The following is a 21,501-nucleotide window of genomic DNA, read 5'->3' on the forward strand; positions in this document are numbered from 1 at the left end:
GCATCTTTGCCGCAAACAGAAATAATACCTGTAATCACGGCATATGAGGCCTCTGCATCTGGTCTGGCCGAAAAAGCATAGAACCGAGTTGGAGCGCCAACTAGCTGGCCTCTTCCTGGCTGACCTCCACCTCTAGGACAGCCCCTACCCACCTGTCCTCCACCTCATGGTGGTCGGAAAACTGGTGGAGAAACTGGTCCGGTAATCATAGGCTGCTGACCCTGTTGCACTAGTTTACCCCGAAGCCTGGGGCAGAATCTCCGTATGTGACTTGGGTCCCCACACTCGTAACAAATCTTCGGTGCGATGGGCTGGTGACTAAGAGTCTGGCCCTAGGGAACTGAATACCCACTGGGAGGACCCTGAATAGCTGGGGGGCGATAAGAACTCTCTGGTATAGCATTGAGATAGGGTCGCACTAGAGCACCTCGAGGAGGCGATGGTGCTGGATATGGGGGCATGTTGCACTGCCCTCTCACAAACTGACCTCTGCCCTCAGACGGAGCACCTCTGAACTCTCCAAAATACCTAAACCGCTTATCCCTCGTAACCTGCTCTCGCTCCGCTGACGTACACCCTCAATCCTCCGGGCTATCTCAACGACTAGCTCATAAGAAGTACCCATCTCAACCTCTCAGACCATAGTGGCCTGAATGCCAGTATGTAAACCCGCAACAAACCTCCGCACTCTCTCCACCTTAGTAGGAAGTATCATAAGTTCGTGGCGAGATAACTCAGAAAACCTCACCTCATAATCGGTCACTAACATCTAACCCTGTTGGAGCTTCTCAAATGAAACCTCAACTCTTCCCTCTGAGAGGGTGGAATATACCTGTCCAGGAAAATACGGGTGAACCTGTCCCAAGTCATGGGAGGAGAATCTGTTGGTCTGCCAAGAACATAAGACTTCCACCATCTACGGGACCTGCCCTCTAGCTGAAAAGTAGCAAAGTCAACCCCATGAGACTCCAATATCCTCATGTTGTATAGTTTATCCTTGCATCGATTAATGAAGTCCTGGGGATCCTCATGTCGTTCACCCCTAAAGACAGGAGGATGCAGTCTAGTCCATCTATCCAATAGTTTCTGCGGATCAGCGGCTGCAGCTGGCCTGGGCTCAAGTGTAGCTGCTACCACTAGCTGGGCTCCACCTACGGGTAGTGCACCCTGGGTCTGATATACAACAGCTTCCTGTCCATGATCCTGTACGGTAGGGGTCTGTGATCCCCCGCCCGCCTGGGATGTGGTTGGGTCTGCCGGAAATAAACCGGCGTGAGTCATATTGTCCATGAACCGCAGCATACGACCCATAACATCCTGGAATCCCGGTGCAGATGTGAAATCCACCGGAGCTAGCTCTGCCACATGTACCTTACCGTGTTCCTCAATAATAGGATTCTTTGCTGGACCCACTGGCAGCATAACTGGAACAGTCCTGGGACGTCTTCACCCTCTACCATAGGCTGGAGCCCTCCCTCGGCCTCGGTCTCTACCTCGACCTCTAGCAACTGCGGGAGTAGCTCTTCCCTGGTCTGGAACCTCATTAGAGCGCGTTCTCACCATCTGTGAGAGAATAAGAGAAGGATATTTAGTACTACATCAATTGCACAATGGAATATGAATAAAGGTAGTTTCCTAACACCCTATAGCCTCTTGAAGATAAGTACAGGCGTCTCGGTATCGATCCGCAAGACTCTATTAGGTATCCTCATAACTTGTGAGAACTACGTGAACCTAGTACTCTGATACCATGTTGTCATGACCCAATTTCACCTATAGGTCATGATGGCGCCCAACACTACAGCTAGGCAAGCCAATAAATAAATAAAACATATATCAATTATTTTCAAAATAATTTTCTAAGTAATTTTATTATTTTTCTAGAAATATTAAAGAAATTTGAAAAGATACTGATTAACTTAAATCCAAGAAAATAATACAATTCCAAATTCTACCAATGTGTGTGCCAAGACTTGGTGTCACAAGTGTATGAGCATCTAGTAGATTATACAAAACTCCAAATACTGTCTGAAATAAAAATAGACAGAATAAAATGCAAAAAGAGGCACTAGTAGCTGTAGAACGGCTCAGAAAGGCAGCTCACCACTATGCCTCTGGATAACGTGGATGTGCGATGATAGGTCCTCTACTAGTGCCTGTCTCAGATCCTGCACAAAAAGTGCAGCAAGTGTAGTATGAGTACATAAACAACGTGTACTCAGTAAGTATCAAGCCTAATCTCGAAGTGGTAGAGACGAGATGGTCGATTTTGACACTTACTAAGAGTCAACAATATTAAATAGAATAAAACAGAATTTATTTAACTCAACATGATTCGCAAAGTCAACAATAATTTTATTTAATCAGCAGAAATAATTAAATTACCTCAAATGCAACAATTCTCAATATATTAATTAAATTCCTTCAATTCCAATAAATTTTTAATTTATCAATTAGCTTTACAATCTACAATAAACTATCCAAGTATCGTGTAATTATTATTATTAGGCATGATTTCTACCGAGGTCGTACGGCCCAATTCAGAGTGTCGTGTACACTGCCGAGGGACGTGCGGCGCGATCCATAGATGCATCCATCCTGCTGAGGCATTCGTCCCACTCACAAGAAAGGAGGATATTTTCTTATGTACCTCCGGAAGGAGAGTATATTTATTATAAGATAAATTCGGTAGGAAGAACAATTTCTCTTAACGATTAATTAATTTAAACAGAAAATCAAGCATATGAGATTTCCATCCTTTAATATTTTTATCTAACAATTCACAATATATATATATATATATATATATATATATATATATATATATATATATATATATCAAATAATATTAATTAAACAAAAAATATAATTTACACAAGTAATTCATGTTTTGAGTCCTAAACTACCCGAACTTTAGCATTAATAGTAGCTAAGCACGGACTCTCGTCACCTCGTGCGTACGTAGCCCCCACAATTAGCAACAATTATTACTTTAATTACCTATGGGGTAATTTCCCCCCTCACAAGATTATACAAGAGACTTACCTCGTCTTGCTCTAATTTAATCCACTAGTAGACCTTTTCCTCGATTATCCAACTTTGATTGGCTCAAATCTAACCAAAAATAATTCGATACAATCACCAAAAATTATAGAATCAATTTCATAAGAAAATACTACATTTTCAATAAAAATTCCGAAATTAATTAAAAATTCGTCTGTGGGGCCCACGTCTCGGAGTCCGACGAAAGTTAGGAAATCCGATAACCCATTCAATTACGAGTCCAACCATATCAGTTTCACTCAAATCCGACTCTGAATCGATACCGAAATCTCAAAATTTTGTTTCTATGAGATTTCAAAATTTTTCCAAAATTCAATCTCAAAACACTAATTAAATGGTGAAAACAATAATATATTCATGTATATTGACCAAATCCGAGTTAGAATCACTTACCCCAATGTCTTTCCTTGAAAATCTATCAAAAATCGTCTCTGCTCAAGCTCCAATTTTTCACAAATGGCGAATGGGACGAATGCCCTCTATAATTCTGCCCAGGCAGCCCTCGATCATGACCTCGATCCTCGGCCTCGATTTTGGTTCGATCATGGCCCTCGATCATGGCCTCGATCCTCGTCCTCGATCGTGACTTCGATCATGGCCCTCAAGCCTTTGCCTTCGATCATGACCCTCGAGCCTTTGCCTTCTATCATGACCCTCGAGCCCTGCCTTCGATCATGACCCTCGATCATGGCCTCGATCTTGGGTCTCGATCCTAGGTCTCGATCTTGGGCCTCGATCTTGGGAATCGATCTTGGGGCTCGATCTTGGGCTCGATCAGAACCCAGAATTTCTAGCATAAGAGAAATATTTGCAGCAGTTGTTTTAAGTCCAACTTTTGATTCGTTAACCATCCGAAACTCACCCGAGGCTCTCGGGACCTCAACCAAATATACCAACAAGTCCTAAAACATCATACGAATTTATTTGAAACCTCAAATCACATAAAACGACGCTAAAACCATGAATCATGCTCCAATTCAAGCTTAATGAAACTTAAAATTTCCAACTTCTACATTCGATGTCGAAACCTATCAAATCAAGTCCGATTAACCTCAAATTTTGCACACAAGGCATAAATAAAATAACGGAGCTATAAAAATTTTCAGAACTGGATTCCGACTCCGATATCAAAAAGTCAACTCTCCGGTCAAACTTGCAAACTTAAATTCTTATTTTAGCCATTTCAAGCCTAATTTAACTACGGACTTTCAAATAAAATTTTGAACACGCTCCTAAGTCCAAAATCACCATACGGAGCTGTTGGAATCGTCAAAATTCTATTCCGGGGTCATTTTCTCAAAATTTTGACCGAAGTCAAACTTAGCCTTTTAAAGCCAACTTAAGGAACCAAGTATTTCGATTTCAACCCAAACACTTCCAAATCCCGAACCAACCATCCCCGCAAGTCATAAATTATTAAAAGCACATATGGGAAGTTTTATTTTAGGAAACGGGGTTCTAAAAGTTAAAATGACCGATTGGGTCATTACAGACACTAACATAAGTAAGAAATAAGAAACTTGACAACAAACATGTATGGTTGAAGGCCATTTGGTATTAAAGTATTTAAGTATTCTTCTTGGTAGTAATTATTAGTATCATTTTTTGCTGAGTCAAAAGCTGAAAAATATTTTATTTTTACTATAAAATTTTGCAATCAACATTTTATTTAGTTGATCAACACATTCATTTTTGCTAGCTAAGATATCTTTTCAATTCTATCATGCGATTTGCACAAATTGTGTTTTAATCTAATGATAGAAATATTTCTTTTATTAAATACACTACTATTACCATTGGGATTAATAACCAAGTGTTCGGGGAGAACCAAATCATCTTTTATTGGATACTTTTCTTGGTTTCCGACACGAAGCAAGAAGACACTGAATATTGGATATGTTCTTACTTTATATTTCTTGTCAGTTGAATCTTTTTCGTTGAGGCCAGAAGTATAACTTTGGTAAGCTAGCTTTTACAGTCTCTACTTTTGTCGATTTTGGAACTACTGGTAGTACTTGACAGAAATCACCTCCCGAACTATTGATTTTTCACCAAACGATTCATTAATATCCAATATATCTCTAGAACTCCGGGCGATTATTTCAAACGTTTGACACTTAGCCATAAGTGCTTCATCCCATATTATTAATTTTTCTTTCCTTATAAATTTAGCATCGTTGCTCTACTTTGATATATTTGTGATGGTTATTTAAGTTGTTTGAAGAGGTATATCAAATCTAAAGTGGGTGATCTCACAATAAAATCGTTATTTGTACACCACTTGCTATTATTGCTAACAATGCCATGCCTCTTGATATGATATATGCAAGTAATGCATGACATAGAAATATTATTTTAATTCAGCAGGAGGCATCTACAAAGAATAATCCCGTTATACCAGAGTCTACTCTTTATAATATAGTCTTGAAAACTTGTTCTTATTTAGGATTTAGCTTTGATTGTGCTTCCTCAAACACTTGTATAGCATTTTCATTCTTAATAATGTATTAACTTTTTTACTTTGTGTTCTAGCGCTCTTTTTATGGAATAAATTTATGTACCCTGAGATTTATTTTTAACTTGAATAAGAATTTTACTCATATGATGAATTTAAAAAATAATTTAATTGGATTCTCTTGCTAAATAATTAATTAAAAGATTTAATTATTTGGTTTTAACATAAAAAATAATTTATTCTATGTTGATTCAGATCTTAATATTAGTTCATCTCTTGTTTTGAATATTTAATCTTAATTATAATATTATCCACCATAAATTTTATTTTCAAAGAGTAAAAGATTGATATGACATTTCACTTTTAGATTTTTATGTTTGTAGAATCATTAGTGGTATTGACTCTTACCAACCATTTTTTTTCTTTCTCACAAATTTTTATTCTTAAATATTTTCTTAGTTGTTGTTTATTTATGCGTTTATAATAATATAGGCTCTCATTTTTCTAAATGGATTTGGACAATATAATATATTCTCAAATTAAATTAGTAATAGGACATTATAATACGTTTTCAAATTAAATTGCTAATAGAAATTTTTAATAAGTATATCCTAAAAGTAATATGATTACATGACTAAATATATTTACTTGTTCAATTTTATATGGATTAGACAACCTGAAAATAATTATACTAATAGAATTCCTAAAAGTAATCATGTAGAATTCCTAACGTGTAGTATTATGTCCTAAAACTAATAGGATTATAAGGCTAATATCTAAAATTCCGGTTATGTCCTTTTATTATGAGTTATTATGTTTAAAATTATAAGGTTATTTTTGTAAATCGAAATTGTAATTTTGACTCCCTTGCTTGAACTAAATTGACCCTCCCTGACCATAGACAGAACAATTTAAAACGATTCCTTGTTCAATAAAAGATCATATTAGATTCGGTAAGAATTGAATAAAATAACTTAGCGAGTCTAACAAACACAATCACCACGGACATTAATTTCATTTACTCTCCACTCAAACAACCCGAATTCAAATGCGTATTTCATTCTGAAAAAAATGGTCGAATTAGTTTATATAAATGTAATAAGACATTCAATTGGAGACATAAATATTTAACAGAGGTAATGGGCTACTAGACATGAAATTTGCTTCTTCATCTCAAGATTATGACCAATAGAAAATATATTGTCAAATTGTAACATTTTTCACGTGAAAGATGTTTAGAAAAAAAGAAAAGGAACACCCAGAGAGATGACTATGGATGTGTGGGGTAAAAGATAATTGCCTCCGACTCTTAAAACCAAAATGAAGCAACTCAATTGGCTTCTTGAACTACACCACTAAACCCTCAGAAAACTGATTGGTGTCCTTTCCAATCGAAGAACGAATAGTGATCCTCTTTCACTTGGAGCTCAACATTTCTTAAGTTGTGATATAATTTGCCCATTGGAGTGATTTGTATTTGGAAACTCGTTTGGGAGTTGTATTGTTGACCTGTTACTATACTACGACTTGCATAATCCCTTACAAGCACATGAACAAGCAGCATTACGCAAAGATATTCTTCCCTCAAAACATGTCAATTGGGATTTGTACTGTGTTTTCGGTTAGATGGGCAAAGCGATTCTGCATTTATGGAGTTATTACGTTCCGATCACTTCCAATCAAATGCAAAAAAGACTCCAGATAATTAGAATAGCTGAAAGTGATCATCATCCCTAATCCGACAAATTGTCTTCATTTTAGTTACTGCTACTCTGAGCCAAGGGAGATAAGTTTTTCATCTTAGACGAGGGGACAAGAGGAGATAGTAACATTACCACAGTTTTGCAAAAAGCAAACATTAACACAAAATTATATTACACCAACAATAGATAATAACCGTATATCGTCTCCAGCTAAGTCACTGATAAAACTAAGTGCATCATGATACATGAATTACACATCAGAACAAGACAGCCCGTTACTAATAATTAGAATCATAAAAAGTGGTAAAAAAGATAAATAAAATCAAAAGAAAAGGTAGGATAGCAACAAAATTTGGTTGCTCATCCATGGATCTGCAATCCAATGTGTGTCGTAGGCAACTCAAGGCAATTGTGCTTGTTATCCAAAATTATTTGCTTGATCGCCTTCAGTTTCTGGGCGATCCAGACATACTTATCTTTCTTTGCTAGGTAACTGGTATAATATCTGCAATCACCACACATGAATGTATTTCACCAACAGAATTTGTGCCAAATGTAATCATATGTCAGAAAGCAAGTCCTCAGTCCCAGTCAATTTTGCAAACTCATTCTCATTGATCGCTCCCTTTTTCAGCTTTTTCATTAAGCGGTACTCCCTTGTAATCTCATCATCATCTTCAACTAACTGCGTAGCACGTCTCTGTTTGGCAGTTTTCTTTCTCATGGCAGTTACTGTAGAATTTGCCTCTTTTTTAAGTCTCTGTGTCTTCTGTTCTTCTTGTTGTGCCCTTGCAGCTTTTCTCACTTGCAAATTCTTCTTTCTTTGCTTCTCCCGGGACTTGTCCCTGAGTGGAAAGGTAACGGCTAAATATCAAAGGCCAAGACTCCAAAACAGAAACATTTGGTGACCAGTACTTGAATCACACATTGAAAGTGCTTTGAAAAAGTTATAATAATAATGACAAGATGTATTGAAACTGCCTAATCTGTATGATTCCAACTTGATTGTTTGCACGCTGAATAATGAATAAACTTACTTAAACTTGATTTCCTCCAGGTTGATATCTTCAACTGCGGTAAATCCCTTCGTAGAAAGAGAATGATGCTTCACCTCAGGCACAGAAGGAAGCTGCAAAAGACCATATCCTGTGCCCAGCTTCCCAATCTCAAGCTCCTTCCACCTGTAGATAGAGGACTAAGCAGAAGACATGGAAATATAATTATAATCTTCATACTGCATCATGGCCTTAACTTACCTCAAAATGTAAGAGCAGTGATGCTCTTTATACGCACGGATGTATGACACAAAGGCCCTAAGTCCTTTCTCCATTACATCACGATCTTTCTTTGCTGCTGACCGTATCTAGAAGAAAGAAACATCAGTACCAAAATTGTACTGGTACTAAACATCTAATTAGAGAAAACGCAATTTGAAAACCCTTGAGATGCATGAAATAATGATAGGACTTTAAGCAAGAACAGAACAGAGTAATGTGTACGCAACATAAATCACACAGGCTGCTGGCAGAATGCTAACTTGTCAAATATCACAAAAATATATTTTCTAGATGTAGTTAGCTCTGATCCAATGTAACTTACAAGTATACTGGTCTATGTGTAAACAATGGCATCAAATATCCTTTAACATTATTGTTACATTCAACACTACGTGAATGTGTTTCCAGTCTGCTCATGCAGATCCTGCTTAAGGTAGAAGAGACATGATTGGAGAGAAGCAGATTCTGTTCAGAGTAAAAGGAGTCTTTAATATCTTAGATTCGTCTCCATCTTGTACAATCTAACAGACATATTGTCAGCAATTACCAGTGCTCCCACACTCTCACCAGTAAAAACCCCGGTTCCTCCAACAACTGAATGGCGGATGACCTAAAACAAGCAACTAAAACAAACCAGGGAAAGAAAGCATTTCCACTACGAAGCAAGGGGAAAGAGAAATATGGCACAATGGCATAGAATAATTCTTACTTCATCGATAATATCGGGAGCCTCAGAGGCACATTCCCCCTCTTCTAAGAAAACGCCTTGTAGACGCAAGAATTCCACATATGCTTCCTCCTAAAAATGCCAAGACTGATCATAGTTAGTAAGTGGGCAGGGAGTAACGCTTGGTAGACAATATATCCAAACAGCTTCCCAGAAGTTTGATACACTATTGAGGTGTAAGAACCTAACCTTTGGTAATAGAAAAACAACAGCACTTCCTTGTCGGCCCAGCCTTGCTGTTCGGCCTACTCTATGTATAAACATTTTATGATCCTGAGGAGGGTCGTACTGCACAAGAAACAAAATAAAAGAATAATACCTCCATGTAAGTTCCAGCTTCTTATTATAATGCTCATAATTACATGCATAACTGACTGCAGAACTATTTTTTATTGGGAGAATGGTGGTTCATATTTCTACCACAAACGGCCATCTGTATACCTGTTCATAAGGAATTTAGTGCCTTTGGTGTGGCTAGCCAGGTCTGTACAAAAGGTCTAAGCATTTAAGGTTGGCATCTGTTTCAAAACAGGTAAAAAGAATTTCCTGAACTTTTCAGTTTTTGCAAAAATTCTGAAGCTTTTCTGGTGTTCCATCGGATAAAATTTTCATAACATTACGAAGTTTCTCGAACTGATTTTTCCTATGTTGCTCGGACTCTCCAAAAGTGCTGCCGCACCCGTGTCGGATCCTCCAAAAATGCACTAAATTTGGAGGATCCGACACGCACCCAACAACATTTTTGAAGAGTCCGAGTAACATATTTTTCAACATTTTTTAAGAACAAATGCCAATTAGATCATTCCCGTACACAATGCTCCCCGTATGAACATATTCTACAAATGCTGTAGCGTAACTCATACATAAACCAGGTAACGTTTTCTTATAATGATATCTTGTTATTGGATGGGGGAAAGCAACAGTCAACAATGTGTAAGTGATGAACATACTATGGTAACAGGGCAATAAGCCGTTCCCTCCCCCCCCCCCCCCCCCCCACACACAAAACCAAAAGAAAACCCAAAAAAAGGTAATTTGTTCATTAGCCATAAATAATAGTATGCCCATTAGGAAAGTACCTGTATTATATAATCAACACCTGGTATATCAAGTCCACGTGCTGCTACATCTGTGCATAAAAGAATGCCGCTAGAAATAGATGTAAATGATGCTATTGCTTTCTCCCTTGCACTCTACAAAAGTTTTAAGACAGTAAATATATTCAGTTACTAGAGCACCTTCATAAAATAATAGACCTTTCTTATTATAACGTCAACAAGTGTACCTGCTTCATCTTTCCATGAAGAGATATTAATGAAAAACTTTTCAGACAAAAGAGACGCGGAAGAACAGTTCCCCAGTAATCAACACAAGCACAAGTCATGAAATAGCTGCAAAAGTATTTAAAAAAATCAAATACCAAACACCTACCAGCTATGCAGGTATAGAAAAAATATCTATATATACAATCAGGATACCAGGAAAGTTAGCTTACATCATAATTTTTTTTGACTTGTTCTTCGTTAGGAGGTGTACAAGCTGCGAAGATTTCTTGTCCGCTTCGCATTCAAGATACTGCAAAATTGAAGAGATACTAGAATATGGTAATATGCACCTTGACATAAAAAAATCTTAGTTTGGTATAAACGAACACTCTGAAACACTGGAAGTGTACCTCAATATGAAGGCCGGAAGGTGTTTTTGACGAATTCCCAGATGATGCAGAACCATTCAACTGTTTTGCTTCTGCCCGAACTTCAACCCTGACAGGATTTCTTAATCCTGCCTTTGATAGTTCTTCAACTGCCTCAGTTTGTGTAGCAGAGAAGAGACCCGTTCTTCGAAGTTTAGGTAATCGAGAAATAATTGAATTTATCTGTTTTTCAAATCCCATCTCTAATAGCCTATCAGCCTCATCTAATATCAGAATCTGTATCAATGATATCGTTGTCGCTGAGTGGCTAATTAAGATGTAGTATGTCATATATCACTACCAAATCACAAACACCTTGGAGAAAATAAAGGTTAAGGGAAGGGGGAGGACCCAATGCCATTCTTCCATTTACTGACAGCTAATAGACAGTTTGTAAGAACATGTAGGAAATCAGAGACTAAGAAAATTTAAAAAACAAAAGTAGGAATCAGAGGCCACTTGGGTCAGAATGCAGTTATAGGCAATCATGAAGGTCAGCCTTGAGTACGTACTTATGATCTTCAATGGAGATAGAAGTTAACTCCTTTCGGTAGGGCTGAACTTAGCATTACTCCGGTGCACAAGTGCAAAGCTTAACATGAATTTAGCACAAAAGTATGTAGTTAAATTGTTTTAACACAGGGCGTATGACACTTTATTTTCTTTTTTAAATAATCATAAGAAAAAACATAAATTATCAACTTTCAAGCAAAAGAATTGACACTTCTAAATTCCAAGCGAACTTTATCTTTAAAAGTAAACAAATGGTTAACAGCTAAAAAGATACAGCAGCACTCGAGAAAAGAATTGATACTCCTAAGTTCCCAAGCAAACTTTTTCTTTAAAAATAAACAAATAGTTAGCAGCTAAAAAATCACTGTAGCACTCGAGCATAAAGCTTTTTCTTTTCCACTGAAAGAGGCATGAAAGTAACCTCAAAATCCCGTAAGTCCAGTATATCCATGCGCTCCATTATGTCATATAGCCTCCCAGGTGTCCCGATCAACAAATTTGCTCCTTCTTCCTCTATCTTCCTGAGATCTGCCTTTACATCTTGTCCTCCAACGAGGAGCATAGGCCTAACATTTGCTAATGTGGAAATGAACGGTTGAGCAACGTGAAATATTTGTGACGACAACTCCCTGGCAGGTGATATAATTATACCCATTACCTACAAGGGGTCCAGAAAGTCAGCTAAATACAAGAGAATTAAAGGAGGGAAGCAGAAAGGATAACAAAAGCATATGACAACGAACTTCATTGGCTGTTAAATGAGCATATTTTTTTTTTTGGATGAAGTTAAATGAGCCTATTTGGATTGAACAACAGAACATCATTCCATAAGCATGGAAGATTCTTTTTAATAAAGTATACTATAACTTGTGTCTCCAGACTCCACTTGTGGGAATACACCAAGTATGTTGCTAATGTTGTATACTATAACTTGTGCAGCACAGATTAGTCTGTGCCTTTTCTTTGTAACGTAAGGCCTTTCCGTGATGTCACCTTATCTGATCTTCAACAAGATTGAAGGGCTTTATTTATCTGCGGTAGTAACTGTGGCTGAAGGCAACTATCCTTCCTTGCATACCGTTTCACATCAGGTTACATCGTTTAACGTTTTAAAAAACGGAAGATAGAAATGTGGTAAGTACTGTCTTTCTATAGTTGAAGCAAGATACAGTCAAATAACCAGACAATGATAAAAATATCAGAGAGCAACCTCCATTTATACTACTCTTATAGCACCACTGGCAACCACTACGGAATCAAGTTCAAGCAGGTCTACTGAAGATCCCTTAAGTTGGAAATATTTCTTAGACAGACACACCCTAAATGATCCAATTTAAGATGGATGTCTATCAAAACAGCAATGACTAAGTAACTCATATTTCACAAAGTCAATCAGCACAGAATCCACTTCTTCAAACATGTAAAGTGGATAACAGCACATGAAATTGTATAACTAAGTCAAGTTGTAGTCAAATTTGAATGTCATCTTAAACTATTACGAAACTTGATGTGGCATAAATGAGCGCAACTTCAACTGCTTCCAGCTTATATCAGTCAGCATAGCAAATCGTTCATGACAGGCCAGTAAATATTTAACATTCTAGTTCTCAAACATCTTAATTATAATTAGCTAGAATGCCTCTAATTGGGAATACTAAATTCCATTGTTCTTTTCTGAACTAAATCAACTTTAGTTTCCGTATGTTACAATAAAGCTTCTAGTTAGGAATACCAAACTTACCTGGTGAGGTTTGGGGTTAGAGGAGGAGCGACGGAGGATCTCAACGAGAGGAACGACGAAGGCTAGGGTTTTACCAGAGCCAGTGGCGGCGTCGACGGTGACATCCTTGTAGTTGCAGAGTAAGGGTATGGTGGCGGCCTGAACAGGAGTACAAAACTCGAAGCCTGAATTGGTTAAGGCTTCCAAAACTGGCTCCGAGAGGCGTGGTTCGAGGTCGGAGAAACGCGTATTCGTTAAGGCGTTGTTCGGATTCGACGCCATGCCGCCGTAGTCACAGCAACGTGTTTTTCTTCAGTCTAATGAAAGAGTTGTACTATGCCGATGGTTTTATCAAATAGCCACTTTTATGGTATAATTTTTGCTGGGCGGCTTATGGCACAACGCCATTTAAGCTGTAGTCACTTTTTTGAAATTTTGCATTCGTGGCCAATTAACTGTTTCGGGAATTTTTCTACTTCTCTGATATTAAACATGCTGGATTATTGGATTATGAGATTCATGGTGAGCTACTCTACTTACTTCCAAAATTTGCTGATAACTTCTTCAGTTATTATGTTTGTGATTGATTTTTTATGTATATATATGTTTCTCTATGTATATAAAATTTGTTTGATTCTTATGTTTTGTAAAGAGAGTTTATGTGATGGATGAGCTGATTGAAAAATGGATTATACTGTACGAGTACCAAATTACTTCGTTGGATCTGGGTATAGATTCGTTATGGGCTCATGTCTAGGTTTTTCGTTTCCTTAGCTTTATGAAATTGTTGCATTTTGTATATTGATTGAACTGTTTGTTTGATTCCGAATATGGCAATATGCATTGTAATTTTGAGCAGCTTGAAGATGAAAAAGTAGGTTTGTTAGATTTGTTGTTGTTTTGACAAATTGATAATTGAGATTTATTTTTTATGATATTTGAAACTATGTTTCAAATTTAAGTTCATTTGGAATAGACTTGGACATTCAATGGTGTATTAGATTGTTAAATTCGAAGAATGAATTGTTTTTTCCGAGCAAAAATTTATTCACCTGAACTTCATGAATAGCCTGAAATTTATCTCTATATGTATGAATTTTATGTATTCACCCAAATATGTCGAAAGTTAGCAAACCAAACTAGTTTACTGCAAAATTTCATATACTATTTATTTTTAAAAGTACTTTTATTTAAAAGTACTTTTCAAAAAAAAATACATTTGCAAAGTAGCCGTTTGTGTTTGTTCAATTTATTGAGTAGTGCTTCTTGCAAGCAAATTGTGTTTGGTCAATCATTCCAAAATGTATTTTTGAGTATCAAATTACGAAAAAGGACCGTAAAGGTTCAGTTTGCAATTAGTATTATTTCAAAAGAGATAAATGAATTTAAATATTTACTAGAATAAAAATGAAATTTAAAGATTTTAATCGATAAAAAATATAGTTATTCTAAAGCAATAATATTGGGGCATCTAGTATTACTTATTATTTACATGATGATTTAAATATATCAATACATCACTCAATATAAATTAAAGATTTACTCTTATAAATCATTAAATAAAAGAAGAGATCTATTTATAGTAGAGAGAATATTCAAAGAAAAATAGGGAAAAAGGAATAAAAATATGATAGAATAAAAAAGAGAAGAAATGTATGATAAAAAGAGAAAAGAAAATAGAACTGTTAAAATAATGAGGGGTAATTTTAAAAATATAAATTTAATGTAACAATAATTTTGTATTGAATAAATTAATTTTTTGCTTTTGTTCTGCTTATTTGAAGAAGCTAGAATTTATAGCTTCTCCCCAAAGCAAAAATATTGCTTGTGCTTATGCTCAAAAGTACTTTTTATTTTGGCCAAACATCTCAAATTTTTCAAAAAATATTTTTTTGACCAAAAATAAAAATTATTTTTTGCTTCCCAAAAACTTGGCCAAACAGGTTCTAAACTTGTAACATTTTATATACAACTATTTCTTAAATGGTGGCTCCAAAATCGATTATATATGCATTGCCTCACTTTTATTACTGTTGTTTTAAACTCATTGTAATGACCCGACGGGTCGTTTTGAGCATTTGCATTCCGTTCAGCAATTTGAAGTCTTGTGTAGTTTCGTATGATGTATTATGACTTGTGTGAATCGTCAGTTTTGGTTTGCAGGTAATTCGGAATTGATTTGGAAGAATGATTGTCAATTAGGAAATTTTAAGTTGGAAGAGTTGACCAAGTTTGACTTTTATGTATTTAACCCCGGATTGAAATTTTGATGGTTCTGTTGGGTCCGGGTAGTGATTTTGGACTTGGCGCTAATTGGCGAAAGATGAAAATTGAAGGTTTGGAAAGTTCATAGGTTTGACCGGGAGTTGACTTTGATAATATCGGATTCAGATTGTTATTCCGGGAGTTGGAATAGGCTCGTTATATCATTTGAAATTTGTGTGCAAAATTTGAGGTCATTCCGAGTTGATTTGATATGGTTCGACATGAGTTTTGGAAGTTGAAAGTTCATTAAATTTGATTTGAGGTGTGATTTGTAGTTTTGATGTTGTTATGCGTGATTTCAAGACTCGAGTAAGTCCGTGTATGTTTTGAGACTTGTTGGTATGTTCAGACGGGGTCCCGAGGGGCTCGGGTGAGATTCAGGGTGGTTTTGGATCATTTCAAAGCTTCATGCATAGCTGGATGACTGTTGTTATCTGGTGCCTCAGTTATTCTTCGTGATCGCGAAGATGTAGCTGCGATCGCATAGGCTAAGCCTGGAGCTGGGTACTTTCTTCAACGCGTTCGAGACCAGGAGACCGTGCTTGTGTAGGTTATGGGGACTTGAGCATCGCGTTCGCGCATGTGGAATCGCGGTCGCGTAGAATTGAGCTGGGAGCTAGAGCTCGAGGCCTTGTTCATCGTGGAGGGAGCCGCGTTTGCGAAGTTATGTGTCAGTTGTGAGTCGCGTTGGCGTGGAATGTGCCGCGAACGCGAAAAGTAATTTGAGGGCAGTGGAGTTTGTGCTTCGCGATCGCGAAGTTGGTTCCGCGATCGCGAAGAGTATACCTAGGCAGTTCATATAAGTAACTCTATTTTCGGACTTTGAGTCATTTTATCATATTTTGAGCTATGGAGCTCGGATTTGAGCGATTTTCACCACATGGATTGGGGTAAGTATTTTCTACTTGATTTTAATTATATTTCGTGATTCCATCTTCAATTTTGGTAATTAATTGGTGATTTTGAAAGAGAAACTGAGAGTTTTTGTCTAAACTTTTCTAAATTAAATATTTGGGGTTTTAAACATCGATTCGGAGTCGGATTTGACTGAAATTTGTATGGTTAAACTTGCAATTGAATGAGCTGCCGGAATTTATAAGTTTTGTCGGGTTTTGAAGTGCGGGCCCAGGTTTGACTTTTTCGTTGACTTTAGGCTTTTGATTAAAGATTCAACCTTTATCGATTGAATTTGTTTTCTTTAGTATTATTTGATGTTGTTGAGTTTCTTTTGACTAGTTTCGAGTCGTTAGGAGGTTGATTTGCACGGGATGACATTTCTAGAGTATTGTTTGGCTTGCTCGGTATTTGATTTGGCTTGTGCGAGGTAAGCAACATTTCTAAACTTGGAATTGAGGTTTTTTTTTTTTTTGCCTAATGGCTAATATATAAATAAAATCCCAAAATGGATCCAATGCTTACAAGATGTCCAAACCAAAATAGAAGTTGCATGAAGCTACTAGCTATTAAAAAAGATAGAAAAGCTAAAATCTAATAAACTAACTATTACAACATGATAAGTTAAATGCTTCCTTCTCCTATTAGTGTATGTGAATCCAATTGTCATTGGCAAATACCAAGAAGCACCTATCAAGCTCTCACCAGGCGCCAGGGTATATTGTCCATAGGCTAAAATGAATTTTAAACATCTCTACCGCAGAGTTGAAGTCCGCATCGTCCTCCAAGTGTCGCTATTATATGATCTCCATATGTAGTGGACTAATTTTGTTCAAGTATTAATCATGTGCTCACTCATCAAGAATTGAGGGTATTTATCCCTGGAAACCGTGTTATTTGTGTTGTGTTATGGTGACACACATGTTAGGTGACTGGCGTGCAGGTGTGCACCGTGGTGATCATGATCCGGTTCATTCTTTTGTACCGTGGTGTTATCAAGTCTTGTTCTATCTATGAAATCCTTACTTGTTAGAGTAATTGAAATGTGATTCATGTTAGAAGTCATGTTTAGGCTATATGCTTATTCGGTGGAGACCTAATGAGGTTATTTCTGTTGTTGTGAGCTATCTGTTTTAACTGTAATTATATACTCAGTCATGATTCTTAATTTGCATATCATATCTCAGTCTTTGCTATCATGCACTGTTACATCACATGTTATTATTGGTGGGCTGAGTGGTACGAGATTCGTGAGCCCATGAGAGTTGAGAGATTGATGACTGAGGTGGGTCTGAGAGCCGAGTTGTGAGTGTTATTATGGATCGAGTTGCATACCGCTGCAGGCCATATTGGCTTTATGATTATTAGTGGATCGGGCTGCACGCCGCTGCATGCCTTATAGGCTTTTGATTAGCGCTTGGACATGATCCGCCCCTCTGGAGTCTAACATACCAGTAGTGAGCGCACACACTGTGATATATATACACGTGTTTTGGTGAGGGGCATTGATTTCAGACACCCGTACAATACTGAGTGATTGTGTGTGTGATGAGTGGGCAATTGAAACAGGTAGATTGAGTAGTCTGAGAGTGTAAGTAATTGGAAATATCACCGTGAGATCAATCATTTGACATGCATACTTGGCATGTAGACATAAAGTTGCATTTTCCTCATGCTAGACCGTAGTGTGATATTCATGATTTGACATGCACATTTGACATGCAGGCATAAAGATGTATATTTCTCATGCTAGACGGTATATGGTAATTGATGACTTGACATGTATATTGACATGTAGGCATAGAGACGTACTTTCCTCATGCTAATTGGTAAACGGAATTTCTTATCTGGTGTTGTGAATTGGAAATACAATTCTATTGATAAACTCATGTTAAGTTGATTTTTAGTTGTAATATTTGGACTTGACTGTTATACCTGGAAAGCATGTCAGCTTTTCTGTAACTGTGAACGAGCTGAGCATAATATCTTTTGAGCTATTACTTTTATTGCCTCCATCATATTATTATGAGTTAATATTGACTATTGGTTTTGGACACTGACCTTTTTCCGAGCTCGTCACTGCTTTCAACCTAAGGTTAGGTTTGTTACTTATTGAGTACATGGGGTCGGTTGTACTCATACTATACTTCTGCACCTTGCGTGTAGATTTTGGAGCTGATGTTGTTGTGTATGGCGGGAGCTAGCATTGAAGATGTACCTGCGTTCCGGTTATAACGACCTTTTGTTCTTGGTAGCTTTAGATTTATAAACTATTTATGTATATTTCGAATAGATGATGTATTTATTTCATACTAACTTTGTAAATTTTAAGTCTTAGAAGCTCGTGACTTGTACTACCAATCCTTGAGATTTTGTTTAGAAAGCTCAGTTATTTTATTTATTGATTCGTGATATCCTATTTGAGTTGTGTTGTCTATCATTTGGCTTACCTAGCGGGTTGAGTTAGGTATCATTACGACTAGTTGAATTTTGGGTTGTGACACTCATCTGCCCTTTCATACATTTGAAACTAAATCATTTTTAATAAGGCAATAATTTATACTATATTAAAAGCATGAAAGCCCTGAGTGAAATATCGTTCGTCTTTTTTACCCTTTAAAAATAAATTGCACACTAGACAAAATAGTTAATTAATTATTTTTCTAAAATTTAGGACTTTGAAATTAATTAAATTTTTACATATTATAACTTTCCTTATTTAAAATTATATGTAATTAGTCCTCCTAATATATATGTTCACGCATGCTATGACTCAAAAAAGAATATTACCTTTTTTGGAGAAAAAGAAATCTTAAGGTTTAAAAGATTGCAATTTGCTTCGTGTGATGACCTGATAGGTCATTTATAGTTTTACCCTTTATTTCGGTGCTCTGAGACCTTGAATATCTCTGTTTAGCCTTTTTCGATATGCGTGCGCAGTCCGTATCTTTTTCCGAAAGGTTTTTATGTGAAAAATTGATGAAAATGTGAAATCGTACCTTAAAACTTATTTGAGTTGACTTCGGTGAATATTTTAAGCAAACAGACCTGAAATAGTATTTTGACGGTCCTAGTGGGTCCGTATCGTGATTTGGGACTTGGGCGTATGCCCGAAATTGAATTCGGAAGTCCCTAACTTGATTTATACTAGTAATTTATTGAAAATTAGAAGTTTAAAGGTTTAAATGATTCATAAATTTGACCGTAGTTTGACTTTATTGTTACCGGGTTCGGATTTTGATTTCGGAACTTGGTATAAGTTCACTACAGTATTTATGATTTGTCTGCAAAATTTGGTGCAAAACGGAGTTGATTTGACGTGATTCGGACGCTCGGTTGAAAAATTAAAAGTTCTTAAGTTTCATTGAAAATTTTATTTGTTTTGGTATCCGATTCATAGTTCTATGTGTTATTTTGGTGTTTTGATCGCGCGAGCGAGTTCGTATGATGTTATTACACTTGCGTGCATGTTTGGTTTGGAGCCGAGGGGCTCAAATGAGTTTCGGATAGGCTACAGAGTGATTTCGGACTTAGTAGAATAGTTGATACCTTTTCTGTTACTGGTGCTCTGCTGCAGGTCTCACATTTGCGAGCCTCGCTTTTGCAAACAAGGCTTCACAATTGAGAGCATGGGCTGACTAGGGGAATCTTGCATTTGCGAGGTGAATGTTCGCATTTGCGAAGGTAGAGTCGCATTTACAACTCAACGTGTTCCTGGGCAACCTTCGCATATGCAAAGGGATGGTCCGCATTTGCGAGGACATGGGTTCGCGTTTGCGACCAAAACATTGCATTTGCGATGATTGACTTTCTGAGAAGGGTTCGAATCTGTGACCTCTTTCTCGCATTTGCGATGTTCGCAACTGCGAACAAGATATCGCAATTGCGACATCCGCAGCTGGTAAAAGAGGGGGAAAATGGGATTTAGCTCATTTCTTTCAACATCTCAACCCTAAACTTCTTAGAGGCGATTTTACCAAGAGATTTGTTTTTCCTAAACTCATTGGTAAGTGATTTTAATCTACTTCTTTTCAATTACCTATTACATTTCATAAGTTTTCAATATCAAATCTAGGATTTTCATGGTAGAAATTAGGGATTTGGGTAGAATTAGAGATTTTTGTAAATTTGGGATTTAGACCTCGAATTGAGGTCGGATTTCGAAACTAATTACATAATCGGGTTCAGGGTGAATGGGTGATTGGATTTTGGTCCAAATATCGGGTTTTGACCAAGGGGGCCTAGGGTTGACTTTTTCAATAATGATCTAAATTGAACCTCTTTCATTCGTGGGTAGTTTCTAAGGCTTATTTTGAATCGTTTGGTTGATAATTTGCTAGATTTTGTTGGTTTGTAGGCTTGTTCTAAAGGTAAGGCCATAGTTGAACTTTGAGTTGATTGCGGTATGAGGTAAATGTTGGGTCTGACCTTGATTTGAGGGAATTAGGAACCCTTGAGCTATATGCTATGTGAATTTTATGAGTAACAACGTATATGCGAGGTGACGAGTGTCTATACGTCGTCAATTACTAGAGTTAACTGCAGTATTTACTGGTTTTCGAGGATTGAGTTATTTTCATGAGTTAGCTGCCGTATTTCGTTTCCGTATTTTCCTTTTCTGTCATTATTTTACACTGCGTACAGATTATTGTAAGTGACCCGCCTTATCCTCGTAACTACTTTGTCGATGTTAGGCTCGACACTTACAGAGTACATGGAGTCGATTGTACTCATACTACACTCTGCATTTCTTGTGCAAATTTTGGAGTCGGTCCCAACGGCGGTCAGTAGATTGCTTGGATTGACTATTGGACGGAGACTTGAGGTACAACTGCTTGGCATTCGCAGTCCTGAAATCCCCTTCTACCTTATCCTAGCTATGTATTTTCTTTCAGACAACTTTACTTTCATTCAGACCTTTATCTATATTGTTCTAGTAGCTCGTGCACTTGTGACACCAGTTCTAGGTTGTATTTAGATATTTCGGTTGTTATGACTTTTTGCACTTTATTTCAGTTCTATTACAGTTATTTCAGTTTAATTGGCATCAATTAATTTGATTTGTTAAAAATGGCTTCAAATTTATTCTAACGTTGGCTTGCCTAGCAAGTAAAATGTTAGGCGCCATCACGATCCCGAGGGTAGAAATTCCGAGTCGTGACATGTTGGTATCAGAGCACTAGGTTGCCTA

At 37.0% G+C, this 21,501-nt stretch overlaps 1 protein-coding gene across 2 annotated transcripts; it reads right to left on the reverse strand.

Moving 5' to 3' along the window:
• Positions 1 to 7,358: 7,358 nt before the first annotated feature.
• LOC104090816 (DEAD-box ATP-dependent RNA helicase 18) lies at positions 7,359 to 13,497 on the reverse strand. 2 transcript variants are annotated; one of them, XM_009595995.4, is made up of 11 exons: positions 13,173 to 13,493; positions 11,853 to 12,089; positions 10,901 to 11,155; positions 10,721 to 10,800; positions 10,511 to 10,616; positions 10,305 to 10,418; positions 9,415 to 9,513; positions 9,208 to 9,297; positions 8,478 to 8,584; positions 8,259 to 8,402; positions 7,359 to 8,066 (listed from the first exon to the last, which is right to left on the reverse strand). In XM_009595995.4, exons 1-11 carry the CDS (start codon positions 13,431 to 13,433, stop codon positions 7,781 to 7,783), a joined length of 1,779 nt encoding a protein of 592 aa, XP_009594290.1. In that variant the 5' UTR covers positions 13,434 to 13,493; the 3' UTR covers positions 7,359 to 7,780. The 2 variants fall into 2 exon arrangements, with proteins under 2 accessions (XP_009594290.1, XP_070053133.1); XM_070197032.1 differs by lacking the exons at positions 7,359 to 8,066; positions 8,259 to 8,402; positions 8,478 to 8,584; positions 9,208 to 9,297; positions 9,415 to 9,513 and adding an exon at positions 9,591 to 9,709 and having other exon boundaries at positions 13,173 to 13,497.
• Between the last annotated feature and the right edge of the window lie 8,004 nt (positions 13,498 to 21,501).

The sequence above is a fragment of the Nicotiana tomentosiformis genome, chromosome 3 (genome assembly GCF_000390325.3).
Source record: "Nicotiana tomentosiformis chromosome 3, ASM39032v3, whole genome shotgun sequence".
NCBI classification, from domain to species: Eukaryota; Viridiplantae; Streptophyta; class Magnoliopsida; order Solanales; family Solanaceae; genus Nicotiana; species Nicotiana tomentosiformis.

Excerpts from the sequence above, each read along its gene's own strand:
- LOC104090816 (XM_009595995.4), bottom strand. The coding sequence starts at position 13,433 with ATGGCGTCGAATCCGAACAACGCCTTAACGAATACGCGTTTCTCCGAC. Across the intron at positions 11,156-11,852 it reads TGGACTTACGGGATTTTGAG|ATTCTGATATTAGATGAGGC; the intron begins GTTACTTTCATG and ends TCATTGATACAG. Across the intron at positions 10,617-10,720 it reads AAGTCAAAAAAAATTATGAT|CTATTTCATGACTTGTGCTT; the intron begins GTAAGCTAACTT and ends ATACTTTTGCAG.